This window comes from Phocoena sinus, chromosome 15 (genome assembly GCF_008692025.1).
Source record: "Phocoena sinus isolate mPhoSin1 chromosome 15, mPhoSin1.pri, whole genome shotgun sequence".
Lineage (NCBI taxonomy): Eukaryota > Metazoa > Chordata > Mammalia > Artiodactyla > Phocoenidae > Phocoena > Phocoena sinus.
This window is the reverse complement of record NC_045777.1, coordinates 56,079,921-56,097,820: the sequence shown is the minus strand read 5'-3', so window position 1 is coordinate 56,097,820 and position 17,900 is coordinate 56,079,921. Positions and strand designations below refer to the sequence as shown.

Sequence of the window (17,900 nt, the reverse complement as noted above, 5' to 3'; positions counted from 1 at the left end):
GGAAATGAAAGGCAAAATATGCAACATCTTACTCCAAAGACTAAAGCATTTTTAACTGGTATTTTTTCTTTTTTTTTTTTTAAGTTTTAACAAATACTACCCTGTGGTCATTTTGAGGGAGAGTCAGTGGTAGAAAGAGCAGATTCTGAGTATTGGAATTTTAGCGTTTATTTTTTTCCATGAAGAATGGCCAGATATTGAACAGGAAATCCTGTTTGGTTATTCACTTTGTGATCAAAAGAATATAAAGTTCAAACTGGCTTCTTAAAAAAACAAAACAAAAAAAAAAAAAGAAAGGTTTCATGACAAAAACCTCTCACTTTTTTTTTTTTCCCCAAACAATCGTTCTCTCGAACGCCATTTCTTTCACAATTTGGCTTAATTTGCACACCACTGTGGATCCCTCATCAACCCTGTAGTGGAAAGAAAAAGAAAAGGAAAAAAAAAAAGAAACTGCTCTGTATTTTGTTTTGTTTGGCAACACTCTCTCCACTGCTTGGAATCTACTGCACCCATTGGTTATAAGACATGAAAAATAAAATAATTTAAAAATCCCTTTCAGATTAACCTTTCTTTTGTCTCACTTTTGCCATCCACCTTTTAGCAGTAATAAGAGTAACATAATAAAGGAAAATTTAAAAAAAATTAAGGCCAGTTTTCCTTTTTATATATAAATATATATATATAAACAATGAGAAGGGAGTAGGGTCACATACAAGACACAATGATGCATCTGAAACAACAAATGAGCGTGAAGCAGACACTTATCAAAAAGATGAAAAGGAAAATATTTTGGACATGCACCTCGATTTTACGGCCCTCTACCACGGTGCCGTGTAATTTCTCCCTCGCCCTGTCCGCATCGGCACTATTTTCGAAAGTTACGAAACCAAATCCCTGCATGCAGGAGGGAGAAGGGAAAACAACATGCAGATTATTATTTTCAGTCAACGACCACTGTGGAACGTTCTCTCGCTTTAATTTCTATTTCTTGTCCTGGCTTCAGTTCTGTAACATGCAAATTAGAGAAATTATAAGAGTACTAAAATGTGCAATAAGTAAGCGACAAATGTGAACAAGATTTTTGTTTTCTGTCACCCGTTAGCTGTCACCCCTGAAGAATTCAAAGAATGATACCAGAAATACCTTTCTAAATGTCACTACAGAAGAAAAGAAATCTAACGGAAAGAAAATGAGATCAAAATAAATGTACAGTGTCTTCACAGAGAAGAAAATGAAATAACGAGGAAAAAAAAGGGAACCACTTTCTTGACATGCAGATTAAGAAGAAAAGAAAAGAAAACGTGTGCACAAAATTCAACAATGAATGCCAGAATCTTCTAACATTGCCTACAGAGTCATGCTGTGTGGTTTTAAGACCATCTCTTCTCCATGCAGTTTTAGGGTTATTCAAATTTGTCAATTCTACAGCCTTTATGTCTCAAAAAATAAAAATTAAAAGCCTAAAAAAAAGGAAAGACCTTTTTTTAAAATAAATCTTAAACTCTGATCTAATAAGCAAAATAATCCCATGAAGTGAATAGAAATAAACATCAATTGATTAATAATGCAAACAGTTCAAGTAACATTTTTGTATTAATACTTCCCCTCTGACCCTGAAAATAATATACATGCTTCGGAATTTGTCAACTTTCCCGACTACTTTATTAACCCAAAAGGGAAATGTGTATTCATATGGTAAAGTCCTAAGACATTATGCTGGTATTCATTTATCAAATCAACTGGTAGAAAATAAAGAAGCTCCTTTAATAGAATGTTATTTATAATAACACTCTGGGAACTTTTATTGGTCAATAACAAATATACCCTTTTCTGCACCACTGGCATATTTTGTTTAATATTTCAGCCTCAAAAAACAACCCCCCAAACATTGCATTGTTAAAAATCCATCCTTTTTCTTCACTGACACTGTTCCTAAGAAGAGTACAGAAAATATGACACATTATTTTTAAAACCCCTAAAAATATTTGTACATCTTGTTCAGAAATATACACCAACCGTTTGAAACAATTCCAGTGCAAATATGCCCAGCTCGTTCTGGTCTTCACAGTGTAAACTGGGTGAAATAATGCAATGTGCCAGGACTCCTCTTTGTGTTCAGTAATCTTTACATAAAGGAAAAATGCTAGCTTTAAGCTTAGCTGGGGCAGTAGGACAGTCTGTCCCAGTAATAAAACAGACCGTCATTACAAATCACAGCTAGTCATTAGCTGTTAACTCTCAGATCCTCATTAGATTGCTAAAGGGATGCCCGAAACTCAGGGTATTTAGAGAGCTGTTACCCAGTGCTTTAACTAAGAGAGAACTTTCCAATATTAAGATGGGCTCATGCATAGAAGAAACTATCTGTGGATGTCTTCAAGTTAGATTAGATAATTATCTGATGGAGAAAAAAATTAATTATTCACTCGGGGGATTAGGCTGAATTACCCTTCATATTTCCCACAGTGAGGGTACATGATTAGGGTAGGTCTGAACTATTTGATTAACCTAATAAGGTTACATGCTTAGAAGGACACTACTTAGTTCTATACATCATTGGTAGGATGCCCACATTTGGTACTCAAAGATACGTGCCGATTAGTTTTGAAATAATAGCTCTTCAACAGGCAAAAGACAGAATTTGGGGGAGGGGGTCGCTCTATTTGATGGCTCTGACTCTTAGCCAGTGGGTCCCACACTTAGTTGTACATCAGAAGGAACTGGAGAGCATATTAAACATTCAGATTCCTGAGCCCTGACCCATATCTATCGGATCAGAATCCCTGAGTGGAACCCAGAAATCTGCCGAAAAAGTTACCTATGTGGCCCAGCAATTGGGTTTCCGTGGCCTCTCATACCACTAAGCACTATCAAAAGGACTCAGTTCTTTGAATGAAGTAGAATATTACATTGCCAGTTTCTATAGAGCAATTTAGGGAGTGGAGTGAGTTTTTGAGATGAATATCTATCTGACTTGGTGATTCGTATCTTAAACCTAGGGGTCAGCCAAAATCACATAGGAATGTTCTCTTCCTGACCTCTAAGCCCAGTGCTCTAGCGTCCATAGCCATGCCATACATTTAATAAGTAATTAGGGAAACTAGGACTCCGGCTCTATCTGGGGCAATTCTTTCACTTGGCAAGGAAAGGAAGCCCACAGTCCGATGCGATTTATCGATGGAGGGCTTGGTGGCATCATTGTTGTCGATAGGCACTAACAGTCGGGGTCACCGCAGTGCTGGAAGGAACATAGGCAGGAGAAAGTCGAACATGCCACCCACCTGTCTAACACGATCCCAACGAATCGAGTCACTGTGATTCTGGTCTGAGCCCAGAGCAAACCATACTGGCCTAAAATCTGCATCATGTATGTCAGGGAGAGGTGAAAGTGAAGATAAAGATTTATTCTGAACCCCAAGTTCATAAACTAAAAAGGAATTCTACTCCATTTTCACTTTCCTTTGAAGTAAAAAAAATATATTTATTCTCTTTATTATTATTTTTACTCTCATTATTTTCTGCTAAACTTTTTTTTTTTTTTTTTTTTTTTTTTTGAGTGGCTCATTTCAACCTGCTGAGATGCCTAGTTGAGATCTGGCAAAGCTGGGTTCATGAAGACCTTGCTCCAGACTCAGTCCCCCAAATACCAAAGGGATTCTCCTACGTGTGTCATTGGACAATCCTACCTCCCACCCAGGTGAGAAGTGCTATGATGTCCCTGGGTCAGAAGATGGCCAGATTCTCATCTGGGGAGCTACACCATAACCAGAGACCACCAGCTGGCCATTTTGAGGCACCCTCTCCATCAAGCACAGGTGCTGTTTCTTTTGACCTGCCTCGTGGTCAGAATTCTATCTTAAGCAAAATGTAACTTGCAGAATATTCTTAAAATATTTTGAATATTTTTATCTCAGTCTTAAAAAGGGGATCAAAAGAAGCACCTTCTGGACTTGGCCTGGTGAGCACAGGAAGGAACTGAGTGCAATGCAATCACCTTGTAAAGATCAAGTGTGCAGGAGGGGCTGTATGGGGGGAGTCAGATGCTCCCTAAGTGCTGGAGGAGAGACACTGCTTCCCAGGGTTTACCTTAACAGAGAAGGGGGAGCTAAGAGAAGGTGCAATCCTTCAGGAGAAGAGAATCTGGGATATTTGTGCCCTATGATGGGAAGGCATGACCCCTAGGCAGATAATGGCGACCCTAACGTGGACCAGCCGTGACTTGCTTATTTTTAAATCTTTTTGTGAAACATAAATTCTGATCTTCCCGTATCCCAGTTATTTTTCTACTTTAGTCTTGTGGGATATATTTAGGCGATATATTCCCTTTTTGTAGTAATACAAATACAGTATTTTATAGCTGAAATAAAGGCTCTGAAGTATCCGGGATGGATGTGTGTGCTGACTTTTCATCTTACATGAAAATCTGATTCCACCAGTTTCTGGTGCGGAGAACTCCCATCACCTAGAAGAGGAGAGCTGTTGATAAGGGTCTGAAGGCTCATTTTCCTGTGGGACTAAGGGCTTTATGACCCACTTGTTCCCAATCGCCTTTTCACACGCAGACCCTTCTCCCTGGAAGACCATCTTCCCTCCTTCCCTTCCCTGGGAAACCCTGACTCATCTTTTTCTTGCAGCTTAAATGCCACTTCTCCCAGAAACCCTCCCAGCTTCCAACAAGATTGGTCTGCCTGCTTGGAGTCTCAGCAGCCTTTTCGCTGAGAACACAGCAAACTCTGTTGCATCTGTTTGTCTTAAGGATCCATCTCTCAGGCTACTCTGGAAAGTCTGTGAGAACAGGAAGCACTTCTGTCTCGCTCATGTCCGATTCACCAACCTTGTACTGGAATGCAACCAATACTATAGACATCACCGAATCAAAGAGCAGACTGCATTTCCTAGGTCTATGAAAAAGTAGCTATCTCTGGCTGCACCCCCCCAAATAAAATGTTTCAGAGGTAAACACAACATCTTAAAATCTCCGAAAAGGAAAAATGAATGATAGTATCTCTCACCCTGAAATGCTATCTCATTCCATTTTCCAAGTCTGGCAGATCTTTTCTGAAAGTGATTTCCTTGTTTACTTGCTATCCTTCTATACATGAACTTGTACATTATACATCCCCAGGATGATATAGATACTGCTTGTGTGTATACGCACAGGCACACGCACACACACACACACACACACACACACACACACACCAAACACCCACGTTGAGCCTCCCTCATTGAGCATTGAGTGGCTGTCTTGGGATGGTCCCCAAAGACGACGGCCAGAAGGTCAGCTCCTAGCTTGTAAGCTCTCCTGTATTTCCTGGCTACTTCTCCAATACCAAAGGATGAAAATCAGGTCATACCAACAGTTCAGGTTTCTCGACCATTAAAGTGGAAATGTTCCTTTAAATAAGACCTTTTCCCGTAAAGGATAATGTCAAGTACGAAAGAAGGATATCCCCGTGTGAGCTGTTTCCTTCATTCAGCAGTTCCCAACTGGACTGTCTCCATGACATTCCAGTGGTACGAGTCAGCTCCCACACCTGCAAGACCAGTTCTTTCATTCAGAGGGAGCAAACCCACTGAGAGAGGCTATTTTTGATGGTTCTTAATCAAAAAAAAAAAAAAGGTTTCACAGCTTCACAAAATCAATCTCTCGATGCAGCAAATTTAAATGGTCTTATTCCTAAAGCCCTAGAGACAGGCTAATCACGAGAATGAGGGAAGAAGTCTTAAAAATAGCACCACCATTGTCCTTTCAAAATAGCAAATGATATTCTTCTAATGTCCTTAAACAGCTCTCGAAAAAAATTAAATAGCTTCCTCCAACTTGCAAAAGTTACAAAACAAAGTACACATGGAATATAAATTAAAAAAAAAAAAAACAACCTTTAAAGGCATCAGTGCTAGGACTCAGGATTAGAAGAAAGTTGGCCAACATCTTCTATAACTTTGCCCAAAATACATCAGTCCTGAGTGAAAAGGATCAGGCACATTTTTCTCTTAATGCACTTGACTTTGCACATATAGAAATAGTACCTGTAATGCTTTTCATACCACAGCAGAAAGAGAGTTAGCTTATTTTTCCCCCAGCCTGGAGGTCAAACTACTGACATATTACAAGGATGACTGTAAAACATCTGAAATTACACAATGATGAGCTCCCTAAAGTAGCAAAACCAGAGAGTATAATGAACTGATTTTTCTTTTTTTTTTTTTACACTCATCTGGAATATCACACCACCATTTTGACTGTGGAAAAGAGAATACTGGCATTTTCTTTCTTCAATTCAATCAGCATTATCCTATTAGGTTAATACTAAACCTATTTAGGACGAAGAGGGTACAGACTGTCCAAGGAATAATAAAGGATTGCTTTGTGGGGAGGAAATGGTTACTATACCCAGGAGACTGGCTCTTGCCCCCTTAGGTAAAACCTGTTCTTTTTAGTAACCCTCCTGGATGCTGGCTTGTCCCAAATTGCCTGTGTACGGAAAGCTCTGGGGCTGAACCCGGGATCTCTCTGTGCTTGGTAATCAACTTCTCTCCATCCCCACTTTCACAGTCTGGGGATGTGAAGGCAGCTGAACATTCCTGGCAGACCGGAAACCAGGCAGAGTTATTGAACGTGTTCACTTTCTAGTTCCTGATGTCAATATCCAAGTCTTTTGCAGCATCCTTCCCTGTTACCACAGTATTTGCTGCTGCTCTGCCAAATGCACTGCTTTCCTCCAGGGAGATTCTGATGGCTTTCTCGCATTTTCCGTCAATGCAGGTAGAAGGAGGATGCTTTAGCAACCTCGAAGCCCCAGGGGGCGAAGGGCTAGTTTGCATTCAAAGGAAGCGAGGGCGAGGGCGTGTGTCAAAAACAGGAAGACACAGGGTTTATCAGTTTAACCACAGCCCTGGTAGGTTTGTTAAAACACAGATTGCTGGGCTCCAATTTCTGAGGATCTGATTCAATAAGGTCTGGGTTGGACCCTGAGAATCTGCATTTCTAAATTCCCAGGTCATGCTGATGCTGCCCGTCTGGATACTGCTCTTAGATGACCACTGATACAGAAGATGTTTTGGAAGAGTTGGGCTTTTTTTTTCCTACCAACCTATTTCCATTTTGAAGCTGCTGGAGTTTGACCACATAACCTCTGATTTTTACTAACACTGTTAGCTCTAAGAAAATCTACTTAAAAATTGGTTTCCCAGAAAAAAAAAAAAAAAAAAAAAAAAAAGCAATGGCAAATTGCAAAATGTGGGTGGGTACACAGACTAATGGATCAAGTTTTATTCAAAAGGTTGGTGTATATGAGATTTTCTCCCCTACAACCCAGGAAAAGAACTGCACTTTATTAATACAGAATAATCACATATTTACCTGCTCATGAGACTATCAACTCACTTTTTAATATAAAGAACATAATTATCACTGAAAAACAAAAATGTAGCAACAACATTATTTTTTTAAGCATGGGTAGTTTTCCTCTGGAAAATTGATATATAGACATCTACAGATATATATAAAACAGCGATTTAAAATTACCCCCTCATACATTTTAAACTGAATCCAATGTAGTCCCCACCATTTTGGAAACGGGAGGTGGTCCCTAAAGGAATTCCCACGGAAGTGTATTTTCACAACGTACTGATTAAAACAGTGCAGTTGTTTCCCCGTATTTATAACAAGCATTTCAACATAAGCTAAACAATTCTAAAGTGAATGAAGTTGCTTACCTTTGAGCCTCGCTCATTAAAAATAATTTCAACATCTAAGATTTTACCAAATTGCTGCAAAGAAATAGAAATATTTTATAAGCAAGAAGAGAAACACACTGAATCATATTATGCGCATGGGTAATTGTGCCCCAAGTCAGAATTTGTTTTCTCTTTTAATGTCAAGGATATACATTTTATGTTGTTCTTTCATTAAACGATGCACTTGAACCAAGAGAAAATACAACCGCATGTATTATTTCCAAATTATGGCATATCCCACCATATAAGCTATCAGAATAGGGGCCCAGTACCAAGTATGTAACCGAGAGGTTAATTCTACTTTTCTTTCTTGATATGTGAGTGATTGCCTTCCCAGGCACTGAGCAGCAAAGATTAAAAACTGCTAGTATATACAAGGGCTCTTCTAGGCTACGTCACTAGCCACTGGGCAAAGCCCGCTTGGTGAAGTGGGATTTTGATAGTAAAATATCCGACTAGAATGGGATGTTGAGGATTTTGGACCTTGGCTCTGCAAAAGCCAGGAGCAGCCAGGCCATAAAAGAGAAGTAAAGATAAAAGGAAGATCCACTACACAGACACCCATCACAAGCAAGAAACCAGCACAGTTGTGGTCTATCCTCAGGCTGAAATGTACTTCTTTCAAGATGATTCTCCATGTTGTTAAACAAACAGATTTTAGACAATTAGCGTGAATAGGCTTTATAAAAAGTGGAAGAAACTCAACATATTCAAATCTAGAAACAAAGTTTCAGATGACAAATACATTAGGTAGCCTGATAAAATACAGATGTTTAGTTAAATTTAAATGTCAGATTTTTCAGGATAAGTGTACCCCACACAATATTTGGGACATACTTATACTTAATAAAATATCTGTTATCTGAAATTAAAATTTCTGATATTGTGTCTTGTATTTTGTAACTTACTATGACTAGTAACAGACTACCCTAGTAGTCCTAGTGACACACGCACATCAGTCTGTAATTCACACTTAAAAAATGGGAACATGGACCCCGCTCCAAAAGCATTTGATAATTCAAAATCCTTTTCCCTGATGCTGGAATCCTTTCTGTTTTCTTAGATCGCATGAAGTCGAATGGGCATATTTTGAGTGTGGTCTGTTCTACATGAGTACAGGTGGGAGACAGTAGCGCAAAAGTGTGTGACAAGGCCCGGGGGAAAATCAGATAGAAATTTTACCCTGACGCAGAATGAGAGCAAATGCCTGCTTCAGTGATTAAAAAACAAACAGAACAACATAAAGTAAAATTTCCATCCTCTTTTTCCCTGATTTTGAGCCTTCCTATTGTTCCATTTGCTTTTGCAGCCTGAATTTTTATTACATCTTTTATAACCCTAGGAGATTCTGTATTCTGTCTCTCTCCACTGGGCGGAAAGCCTTAAGCAGCCTCTGTGTAGCAGAGGATGGAGCCATGGGGGAGGGAGGGGCAGGAGAGAAAGGGAACAATTAGATACAGAGAATTAGGGGCAGCTTGACTGACCCATGTGCACCACTCACAGAATACTGGGAGGCCCGGAGAGTAAGTGTCAAGAAGGTCTTACTGAGATTCAAAAAAAAAAAAGAAACAAAAAAATTTGGAATATACAGAGGCTATCCTCTGGAATGTACAAATAAATCTACATTACTCAGAAAGACAGAAAAACATATGTATGCTCCAGTCGAATATAAATAGCTCAAAATCTTGAAATGAGAGTAGTTTTGACTATGAGAAAAAGAAACCCAAAGCTATGTCATCTTGGGCCACAGAAATGTGCCCATCCCTCAGGATATGTACCCATCCAGGGGATTACAGACTTGAATTCTTCTTGTGGAGCAGAAGTGCTTCTCTACTTCAGAGAGAAGTAGAAGGATAGGAAGAAATCAAGAAGAGAAGGCTCAACCAGGAGAGAAGATGGAAGGTCTACATCTCTAGCATGCCGTATGGAAATACCAAGAAACACGCAGCTAACTCACCCTGTAATTTGTGGATACTAAACTATTCTTTTGGTCAAGAGAAGATTCTTCTACTGCATTTTCCGTGCCCTTGATTTGGGCAGAGAAAATCGTTAAAAATAGAAGATAATTTTCAGATTTGGGAAATGCAGGATTTGCCATTGAAAGGTGAAGTGAATTTCATAGTTAAAAAGTCCTCCAGCTTTGTGAACTTCTCAGAAGCCATAATTCTGATATAACCTCCTTAGAATATTCAGTCCAGACAGATGCTATCATATTTATTTCAGGCCTAAGAGGCTGGAAGCACACATATTTATGGATAGAGAAGCTTGAAAAGGACTTCCTCTAAAACCACGAAGCAAATGTCATCCATGGAACATTCTCTAAGCAGTCAACACAAAAACACTTCCTTTAATGTAAGATCTGGTTGAGACAGAACCAATGAAAAGGTAATCTTCACATGTGTCATTCCCTAAATGGGACAATGGCACTATATGCCCTGAAATGGTCCCCAGTGTTTGCCTCTTTGGCAGTTGCCACTGGGTGGAAGATCCTCAAAGCCAGTGAAACAAGCCATAAGAAGAATGCTGATGTAAGCCCCCTTCCTAAGGCAGTTGTGTACTATATTTATAGTATCAACAGTTTAATTGGGAAGTTTGGTACTAATGATGTAAACACAGCTGGCACATTTTCAATTTAAATAGACACAACTCATTCGCAGACGTAACTAGGATTTGTTTGCTCAACACTGACATTCAGCCGTGTTCAACAACATCTCAGAATCCAGCCGAGGTGTTTCAATAGCTGTGTCAAGGATAAAATCCAGGAGCTTACAGGCACACACTTGGGCAAATAGGTACCACCCATTTTTAGATATTCTCAGATCAAATAATATTTCTCTGAAAACCTCTGAAAAGTGTTCAATGGATACAGTATAAAACATGAAAGTAAAGCTTAGTTCAAAGAGTGTGCATGCAGGCTAAGAAAAGGCATCATCCCAGTTTTCTTAGGGTCGGCTTCATGTTTTGGATGCAGAATAGAAGGCAACATGCCATGTCCGAAAACATCTCTATTTTGTTATACATCAAAGGTGATCGTGAAAGCTTCTTTTCTTCTCTAATGAAAACTTCTTTTGCATGTTCTGAAAGTCATGTAATCTGTGTCTGGTGACAATAGAGAATTCAGAGGATCATATTCATGCCCCAAAGGCCTGTATTTTGATAACGAAAGCAAGGCTGTGCCCTTGATAAGGGAGTGGTAAAATCTGAAGCCAGTACTCACTGAATAGCTGTTTCTGAAGACAATTCTAGAATGAAATGCCTTGTATCAGAGGTCTGGATCTATAATCACCAACTCTCTCACACCGCAAATGCTTACTATTAAATATTAAGTTAAATTGAGCTTTTTATTCAAGAGCAAGACATTGTGATTAATTTGGTGGAAATCCATACATTGCTTTCATGGGTTCATTGAAAATTCAAACGGAAAGGAAACGCATGCTCTGACATGATCAAGAAGTAGGTAGGTGGGGCCAGAACCAAGGCCCCTGATAATGTAAGATCCCATTCACTCACACGCCAACTGGTGTTTTAAAAAGACTCTGGCTTCTGCTTTGGATGTTGTGGCCACATCATGTTTTGACCAAGGAAAGTTCCATCTAAAACAGAAAAAAAACCCAGGAAATCTAAGATGACCTGGATGATTTAATGCCAAACACTGGAACAAATTTATCCAAAAGAGAAGGAAGTAAAGAATATAAAGCAAGGGGTTTCCCTGGTGGCGCAGTGGTGGAGAGTCCGCCTGCCGATGCAGGGGACACGGGTTCGTGCCCCGGTCCGGGAAGATCCCATGTGCCGCGGAGCGGCTGGGCCCGTGAACCATGGCCACTCAGCCTGCGCGTCCGGAGCCTGTGCTCCGCAACGGGAGAGGCCACAACAGTGAGAGGCCCGCGTACCGCAAAAAAAAAAAAAAAAAAAAAAAAAAAAGACTATAAAGTGAATTGTGAAAGAAGGGAAACCAGGATTCTGACAAAGAGACACTAAAGCCACACATTAAAAATAAAATGTTGAGGCACCTGCGGTAACCATTAGGCCTGCAGGGGTTGCGAGCTTCACGGCTGAATTATTCATGGTTACAGAAGTTGTTCAAAACACTGCCAATGAAAAAGGAGGCTGTTTTTCCATTGGGTTTTGGTTTTGGTTTTGGTTTGAAATCCCCATGGCCATATTGAACAAAAGAGACCAAGAAGAAAAATCTTTGTGAGGGTTTTTCTCTGCCATCTCACTCCTTGTAGCCCCTGCCAGAGTGAAGGGACCAGGGCAAAACATAGCAACAAAAGGAGAGATGACATCTCATGTCTCAGTGACTTGGAAAACACCTGATTGGGATTAAAATGTGATTTCTTAGAGTCACTATAAACCGAAAGAGGAAACCACATTTAATTCTCTCAACTGGAGTGGAGGAACCAATCAGAATGTTTACAGATGCCTTTTCATGTGATTCATGCCACTAAATGTATCACATAACCACACGAGTTTGCCGCCACCCAGGTTTGGCCAGGAAGGATAGATTTTTTGCAGTATTAAAATTCCATGGCTTCAGAATGGTGGTTGTAAACCAAGGAGGTCTCAGAGTTATTGCAGAGTCCAGGAATCCGTAGGTCCCCGATGATTTTTATGGACAAAACCCACGAAAAAATCTTGCATACTTTAAAAATTGGACAGAGAGGCAGTTTGTGATGAACTGAATTAATTTCGGAATTACCGAATGCTGCATTTTCTGAATAGATAGATTCTAAGTGTAGCTATCATCTTGTCAAATCCACATCTTGTCAGTTGCTTAAAAATTTTGACTTACAAAAAGTAGCTCTGAAACTAGTAGATTTTGATCAAGGTTTGACAACCGGTAGCACGATCCATCTTTTGGCAAGACTTTGCTCTATGCCACCTGTTCTACCGCGATAAGAATAGAGAGGCTCAGATATTCACACAAGCAGGATCTCTTCTTCGGAGTCTAGCTGTGAATATTTTGAATACCTTAGCAGTGTAGCCCTCTGGTAACTTTCAAGATAACAAAGAAGACAAGCGAGGACAGAGCATCCTCAGGGGTGGGAGTTAGGGTGTGCTGCAATGAGTGACACCAGAAAAGAGCACAGGATGGTCATTAAGAGGACCAAATTCAAAGCCAGCATCCCAGTGACACTTGATGAATTAAGACACATTGAAGAGCAAGACAACTTCTGAACCTGACGTGGCAAAAGGGATCTAATAATTCTGGCTGTTGATCATTCAAACCTGGTTTCACTGCTTTACACGCACTTAACCTTGGCTTTAACTTTGAATGTTCTGCACTTTTCAAAGTCATCTTTGACCTGAAAGTGCCCGAGGGTATCTCTGCTCTGCAAGAGTTAGAGGGCTCAACTCAAGGTTATTACCACATGAGAGAGATAAAAGAGCAGAAGTTGACCTTTTCCACTGAAATGTCAGGATTCAAGCCTGGGTATCTTAAATATGAGGACGCTTCTTTTGCTTTTGTGTCAGATGCATACTTGATAAACATCATGCATGTTAAAGAAAATGTTCATGCTAACCCCACCATTGTGGAGTGATGACACAGAGCTCGCCTTTTCACATGGGGAAGGAGATCTAGTTGGCTCAGAGCTAGGCGTTAAAGTTGAGCCTCTTCTTATTCCTTTTGTAATACCTGCATCCATCCCAAAAGCTTTTAGAAGGGGAATCTCTAGGCCGCCAACCTCTACTCTAAGTCATATGTTAAGGACATAGTTTTGTTCATTGAATCCAAAGACATTTGGACTCAATGTCTTTATAAGTAGGTTGCCACCTACTTATAAGCAATTTAGAAGCATTTACCTGGGACAAAACTATCAATGCAGGCACCAATGCTGGGCTGTCATAGACAAACAGACTGACTGCATTTGCAAAAATGAATACTATCCAAATCCTGTCGTAGCTTTGTCCTTTGATGGAACACTGAGTCCAAAGAAATGGCAAACTCATCCCTTCCCAAGGAGGATGGTGCAAATATCGTCCAGAAAAAGAATCAGGGTCACAATGTCCCATGAGCAAGCAACCCTATCATTTCTTTTCTCTGCGTTGGTGGTAGCTTCTGCCCTGCTCTGTGTTCCACCGTGGTGCCTGGACAAGGCTGTCATTTGTGGCATATGACATCACAATCAAAATCTCTGAATCCTCACCATGGATTCTGGGAGAACGTACATTGCAGGATGCATGTCAGACTCAGAAATCTATAGTGGATTTGTTTTGTTTTGTTTTGTTTTAGTGAAGCTTTATGCAGAACTAATTATTCTCAACTTCCTCTGAAGTCTAGATGCTCAGTGCCTGGGAAAGAGTAAGGTCTGCAGAAATATGTCATGAGTCACTCTTCCTAATAATTTGGCAATTGCAATAGCAAGAAAAACCAAGGTGGATCATCATGGTTATTTTAGTCATGACATGGGGTCCCGGGCCACTCGATGGGGGATCATCAATGGGCTTGTTGCAACCATGTGTTATCTGGGAGCCCATTTTCCATTTGACATTCAAATTGCTAATTAGAAGAAGTACCATTGGTCCAAGTGGAAACCTGGTGAACATATGCAAAGAAATTCATACTAAAATCGTAGAGATCCTGGCCCCAAGATACCCACAGACTAGGATCTAAAATGCCTTTTCTTCCCCAGCCATGTAAACACCTCACCTTCGTATTATGAATACCAAGAACTTACATGAGGAGGGAAGGGCTCTGGGGATCCCAGAGCGGGCACTGCAGAGGAGAAAGGCAGTACTTACGCCAAACATTTGTCGGAGGTCGGGATCCCGGAACCTGAAGGGGATGTTGGAGACGTGCAGCCTCTTGGGCTGGGACTTGTTTTCCGTATTTTCGGAAGGTTGTGTCTGGGGCTGACCATCTGTGGGCGCCGCATCATCTGTCTGCTAAAAGAACAAGAGGAAAGCAAAGAGGCTCTGAGTGGACCCGAATGTTCTTTCCAGCGTGCTTTTGCTTCCCCTAAATGGTAGGAAAATGCCAGAACAAAGGAATAAGGACAGGAAGAAACTGCTGAGTCATTCATTCATTCATCCAACAAATATTTATCGAACATCCACTGAGCGCCCATCACGGATCCAGGATTCAGCAGCAAGCAAAACAACAAAGATCGTTACTGTCATGGATCCTAATTCACACAGGGGAAGACAGACAATAAACTCATTAAGGAAATACAGAGCTGGCAGAAGGAGATAAGCACTATGGGGATAAAGCAAGGGGAGGGGCTCGCTGGTACTGGGGTGCAGCGAGTTCTAATAGATAATTAGAGAAAACCTCATCTAGAAAAGGAGAATACTCATTAAAGGTATCCCTCCATCGAGGCTGTTCAAAAATCTGAAAATACGCCTGCATAATTTTTGAGGCCATATAGATAAAAATATTAGTAAATCTCCTAAAACATTTGAAGAGGCTGTTTGGTGTTCTGAAGTCCAAGTAACCATCTGCCAGACTTAAATTTTATTTTTTACGGTTTTCATTTTTCATTTCTTGATTGTGCAGGCCTGTGCTGTTCATTATGGTTGACCCCATGTGGCTCTTTAAAGTGAAATGAACTAAGATTAAGTAAAATGGGAAATCCAGTGCCTTCATCGCACTAGCCACATTTAGCATGCTCAGTAGCCACACGTGGCTGGTGGCTTCCATGTCAGACAACGCAGATATAGAACATCTACATCTAGCAAGTTCTGTTGGCCTAAGTTGGTGTAGACAATGTTACATTGTTAGCGTAACTCATTACTCTGCCTCCCACTCTACCCCAACCCCCAAGTAAAAGCCTGGATAGTATGATATTACATTGACACCCCTATACAGGCAGGAACCAGGAGAAAAGCCACTTTAACATTTGAGTTAATCATATAGGCCATTCCCATACTCTCAGTTCCAGAGTTTTAACATTTCAGAGATGCTTCATTTCTAGATACTTTCTCTGCAATTAGCATGTACTGCCCCTAGGTGGCAGTAGATGCCACCTACATCAGATAACCGGCTTCGTAAAACAATGATGGAAAACCCATGCAAGAAGCCCATCAAATTTACCAGCAAGGGATTGTCCCCACCTACTTATAAGCAATTTAGAAGCATTTACCTGGGACAAAACTATCAATGCAGGCAGCTAGGTGTAAAATAATAAAGACAATCTTACCAACTGACGTGTATATATAAAGCCAAAATAACATGGGCATAATTAGTGACTTTCTCGTCAACCCTTGTATTTACTGACAGATTTCACTGGCAACTCCTTCCTAACACACCCTAAATTGTATCTGGAAGTCAAGACGTTCCGGTGGTTGCCATACTACTCTTCCAAGCTCCTTTGGTATTCAAAACCTACCAGCTAACTTTCTTCAACTTTCAAGGGCCCCGTCATGAAGATAATGTACCTGGTCATTTTGCCAACGCTGTTGGATTGAATAAAGAGGATGGTGATCGTTTTCTAATATGGAAAATGAGCAATAACAATGGTGCACACCTATAAGGTTCTGTGACGACTGAACATAGTAACACATGATGCTGACTTGGCAGAGTTCTCGGCACACAATACAGTCAATAAATGGGAGGTGAGGCAATTTTTAGACTGGCGGTGATTTTTACAAAAATGTCAAAGGACACGTGCAAAAAGCCTCTCAGGAAACATGAAGGAAAGGTTCTCATACGCTTATTAAACACATCTTTCCTGAGCAACTACTATCCCCTGGACACTTAAGTTCGTCCTCCAAAGCATATGCAGTCCCCAGTTTAGTGGAAGAGAAAGAGGTAGAAAAAGACAATTGTAATACAGACTCTTGAGAGCAGGGGTCAAAATGAATCACAGGGGGCTGAGTAAACTTAAATCAGGGACACACCACAGGCGTGCCGATTCTGAAGGTTACATTTTCACTGGGAGATGTTTAAGAGAAAGGGTAAAGGGGACCAATACTGTACCAGCAGAGGACAAAGCATGTGGCAGGATGAAGAGAGGTGAATCGTGTTCTGGATTCGGGGGAATACACGTGGACCTTTGTGTCACTAGTTGGTGGGCATGTGTATGAAGGAAGGGCGGGAGAATACACTGTAGAGGGAGGCAGGGGTTGGACCACGAAGAACCCTGGGTGCAGCCCAAGAGGATACATTTCATCCTAAAAACTAGGAGGAGACACTTAAGGATCATAGCAGGGGTGTGACATGGGCAGCGCGAGACACAAGCTGAGCCATGGGAGATGAATGATAAATGTCTCTTTCCTGGCTGGCTGATTCACCAACTGAATGGGTGAATGCATTACGAGTATATGAAGAAATGAATGAATGAAGGCATGAACCATCAGCTTTGCCACCTTCAAGTGATAGTCGAAGAACAATATTATAACACTGAGACCCAGAGCAGGGACTGTATTTTCTCTGCTGGTAATATGAAGTCTGGCGACATACCCATGAGATAGATAGAAATGACTTTGCATCATGAGACTGTCACTTTCACAGGGGTCAGGAGTCTTAACTACCCCAACAAAAGACTTCTCTAAGTTTGCAGAAGCAGCAGCTCAGCCCCCATGCTTTCAAGCCCACTTTTTCCCTCTTGTTAGAAGTTGCTGTTCAAATGCAAATTAAAACCAGCTCCTTCTCCTCCCAAGAAGGAAACTTAGATTTGGATTTGTGTATATCTGCTGGATATTTCAGCTTAATAAACCTAATTAGGAATTACAGAGATTATGATTAAACATATTAAATGATTAATAGCGTTATGCTGCTCATGTGAAAATGAAAATTAATCATCTTTAGTCAAACAGGACTTTGGAGAAATCTTTGCATTGTTTCCTTTGATAAAAACATACACCAGGGCTTCCCTGGTGGCGCAGTGGTTGAGAGTCCGCCTGCCGATGCAGGGGATGAGGGTTCGCGCCCCGGTGTGGGAAGATCCCGCATGCCGTGGAGCGGCTGGGCCCGTGAGCCATGGCTGCTGAGCCTGCGCATCCGGAGCCTGTGCTCCGCAACGGGAGAGGCCACAACAGTGAGAGGCCCGCGTACCGCAAAAAAAAAAAAAAAAAAAACATACACCGCTCAATTAATCATTGTGTAGCGTGTGTAAATATACAAATGCTCATAAATGGTTGGGTCGGAATACCTGTGTGTTAAAAGTAATTTCAAAGATAACACGGAAGAAGAAGAACTCAACCAAAAATAC

General features: G+C 40.8%; 1 protein-coding gene across 7 annotated transcripts in view; it reads right to left on the bottom strand.

The window, feature by feature from the left end:
- RBFOX1 (RNA binding fox-1 homolog 1) overlaps nt 1-17,900 on the bottom strand; it is a 2,234,275-nt gene that overhangs the window by 116,488 nt on the left and 2,099,887 nt on the right. For all 7 annotated transcript variants that reach the window (XM_032606353.1, XM_032606358.1, XM_032606355.1 and 4 more), the window contains 3 exons: nt 14,491-14,634; nt 7,726-7,779; nt 805-897 (listed from right to left, as the gene is read on the bottom strand). In XM_032606353.1, the coding sequence (XP_032462244.1) occupies nt 805-897; nt 7,726-7,779; nt 14,491-14,634 (291 nt within the window). The remainder of the gene's footprint in view (nt 1-804; nt 898-7,725; nt 7,780-14,490; nt 14,635-17,900) is intronic.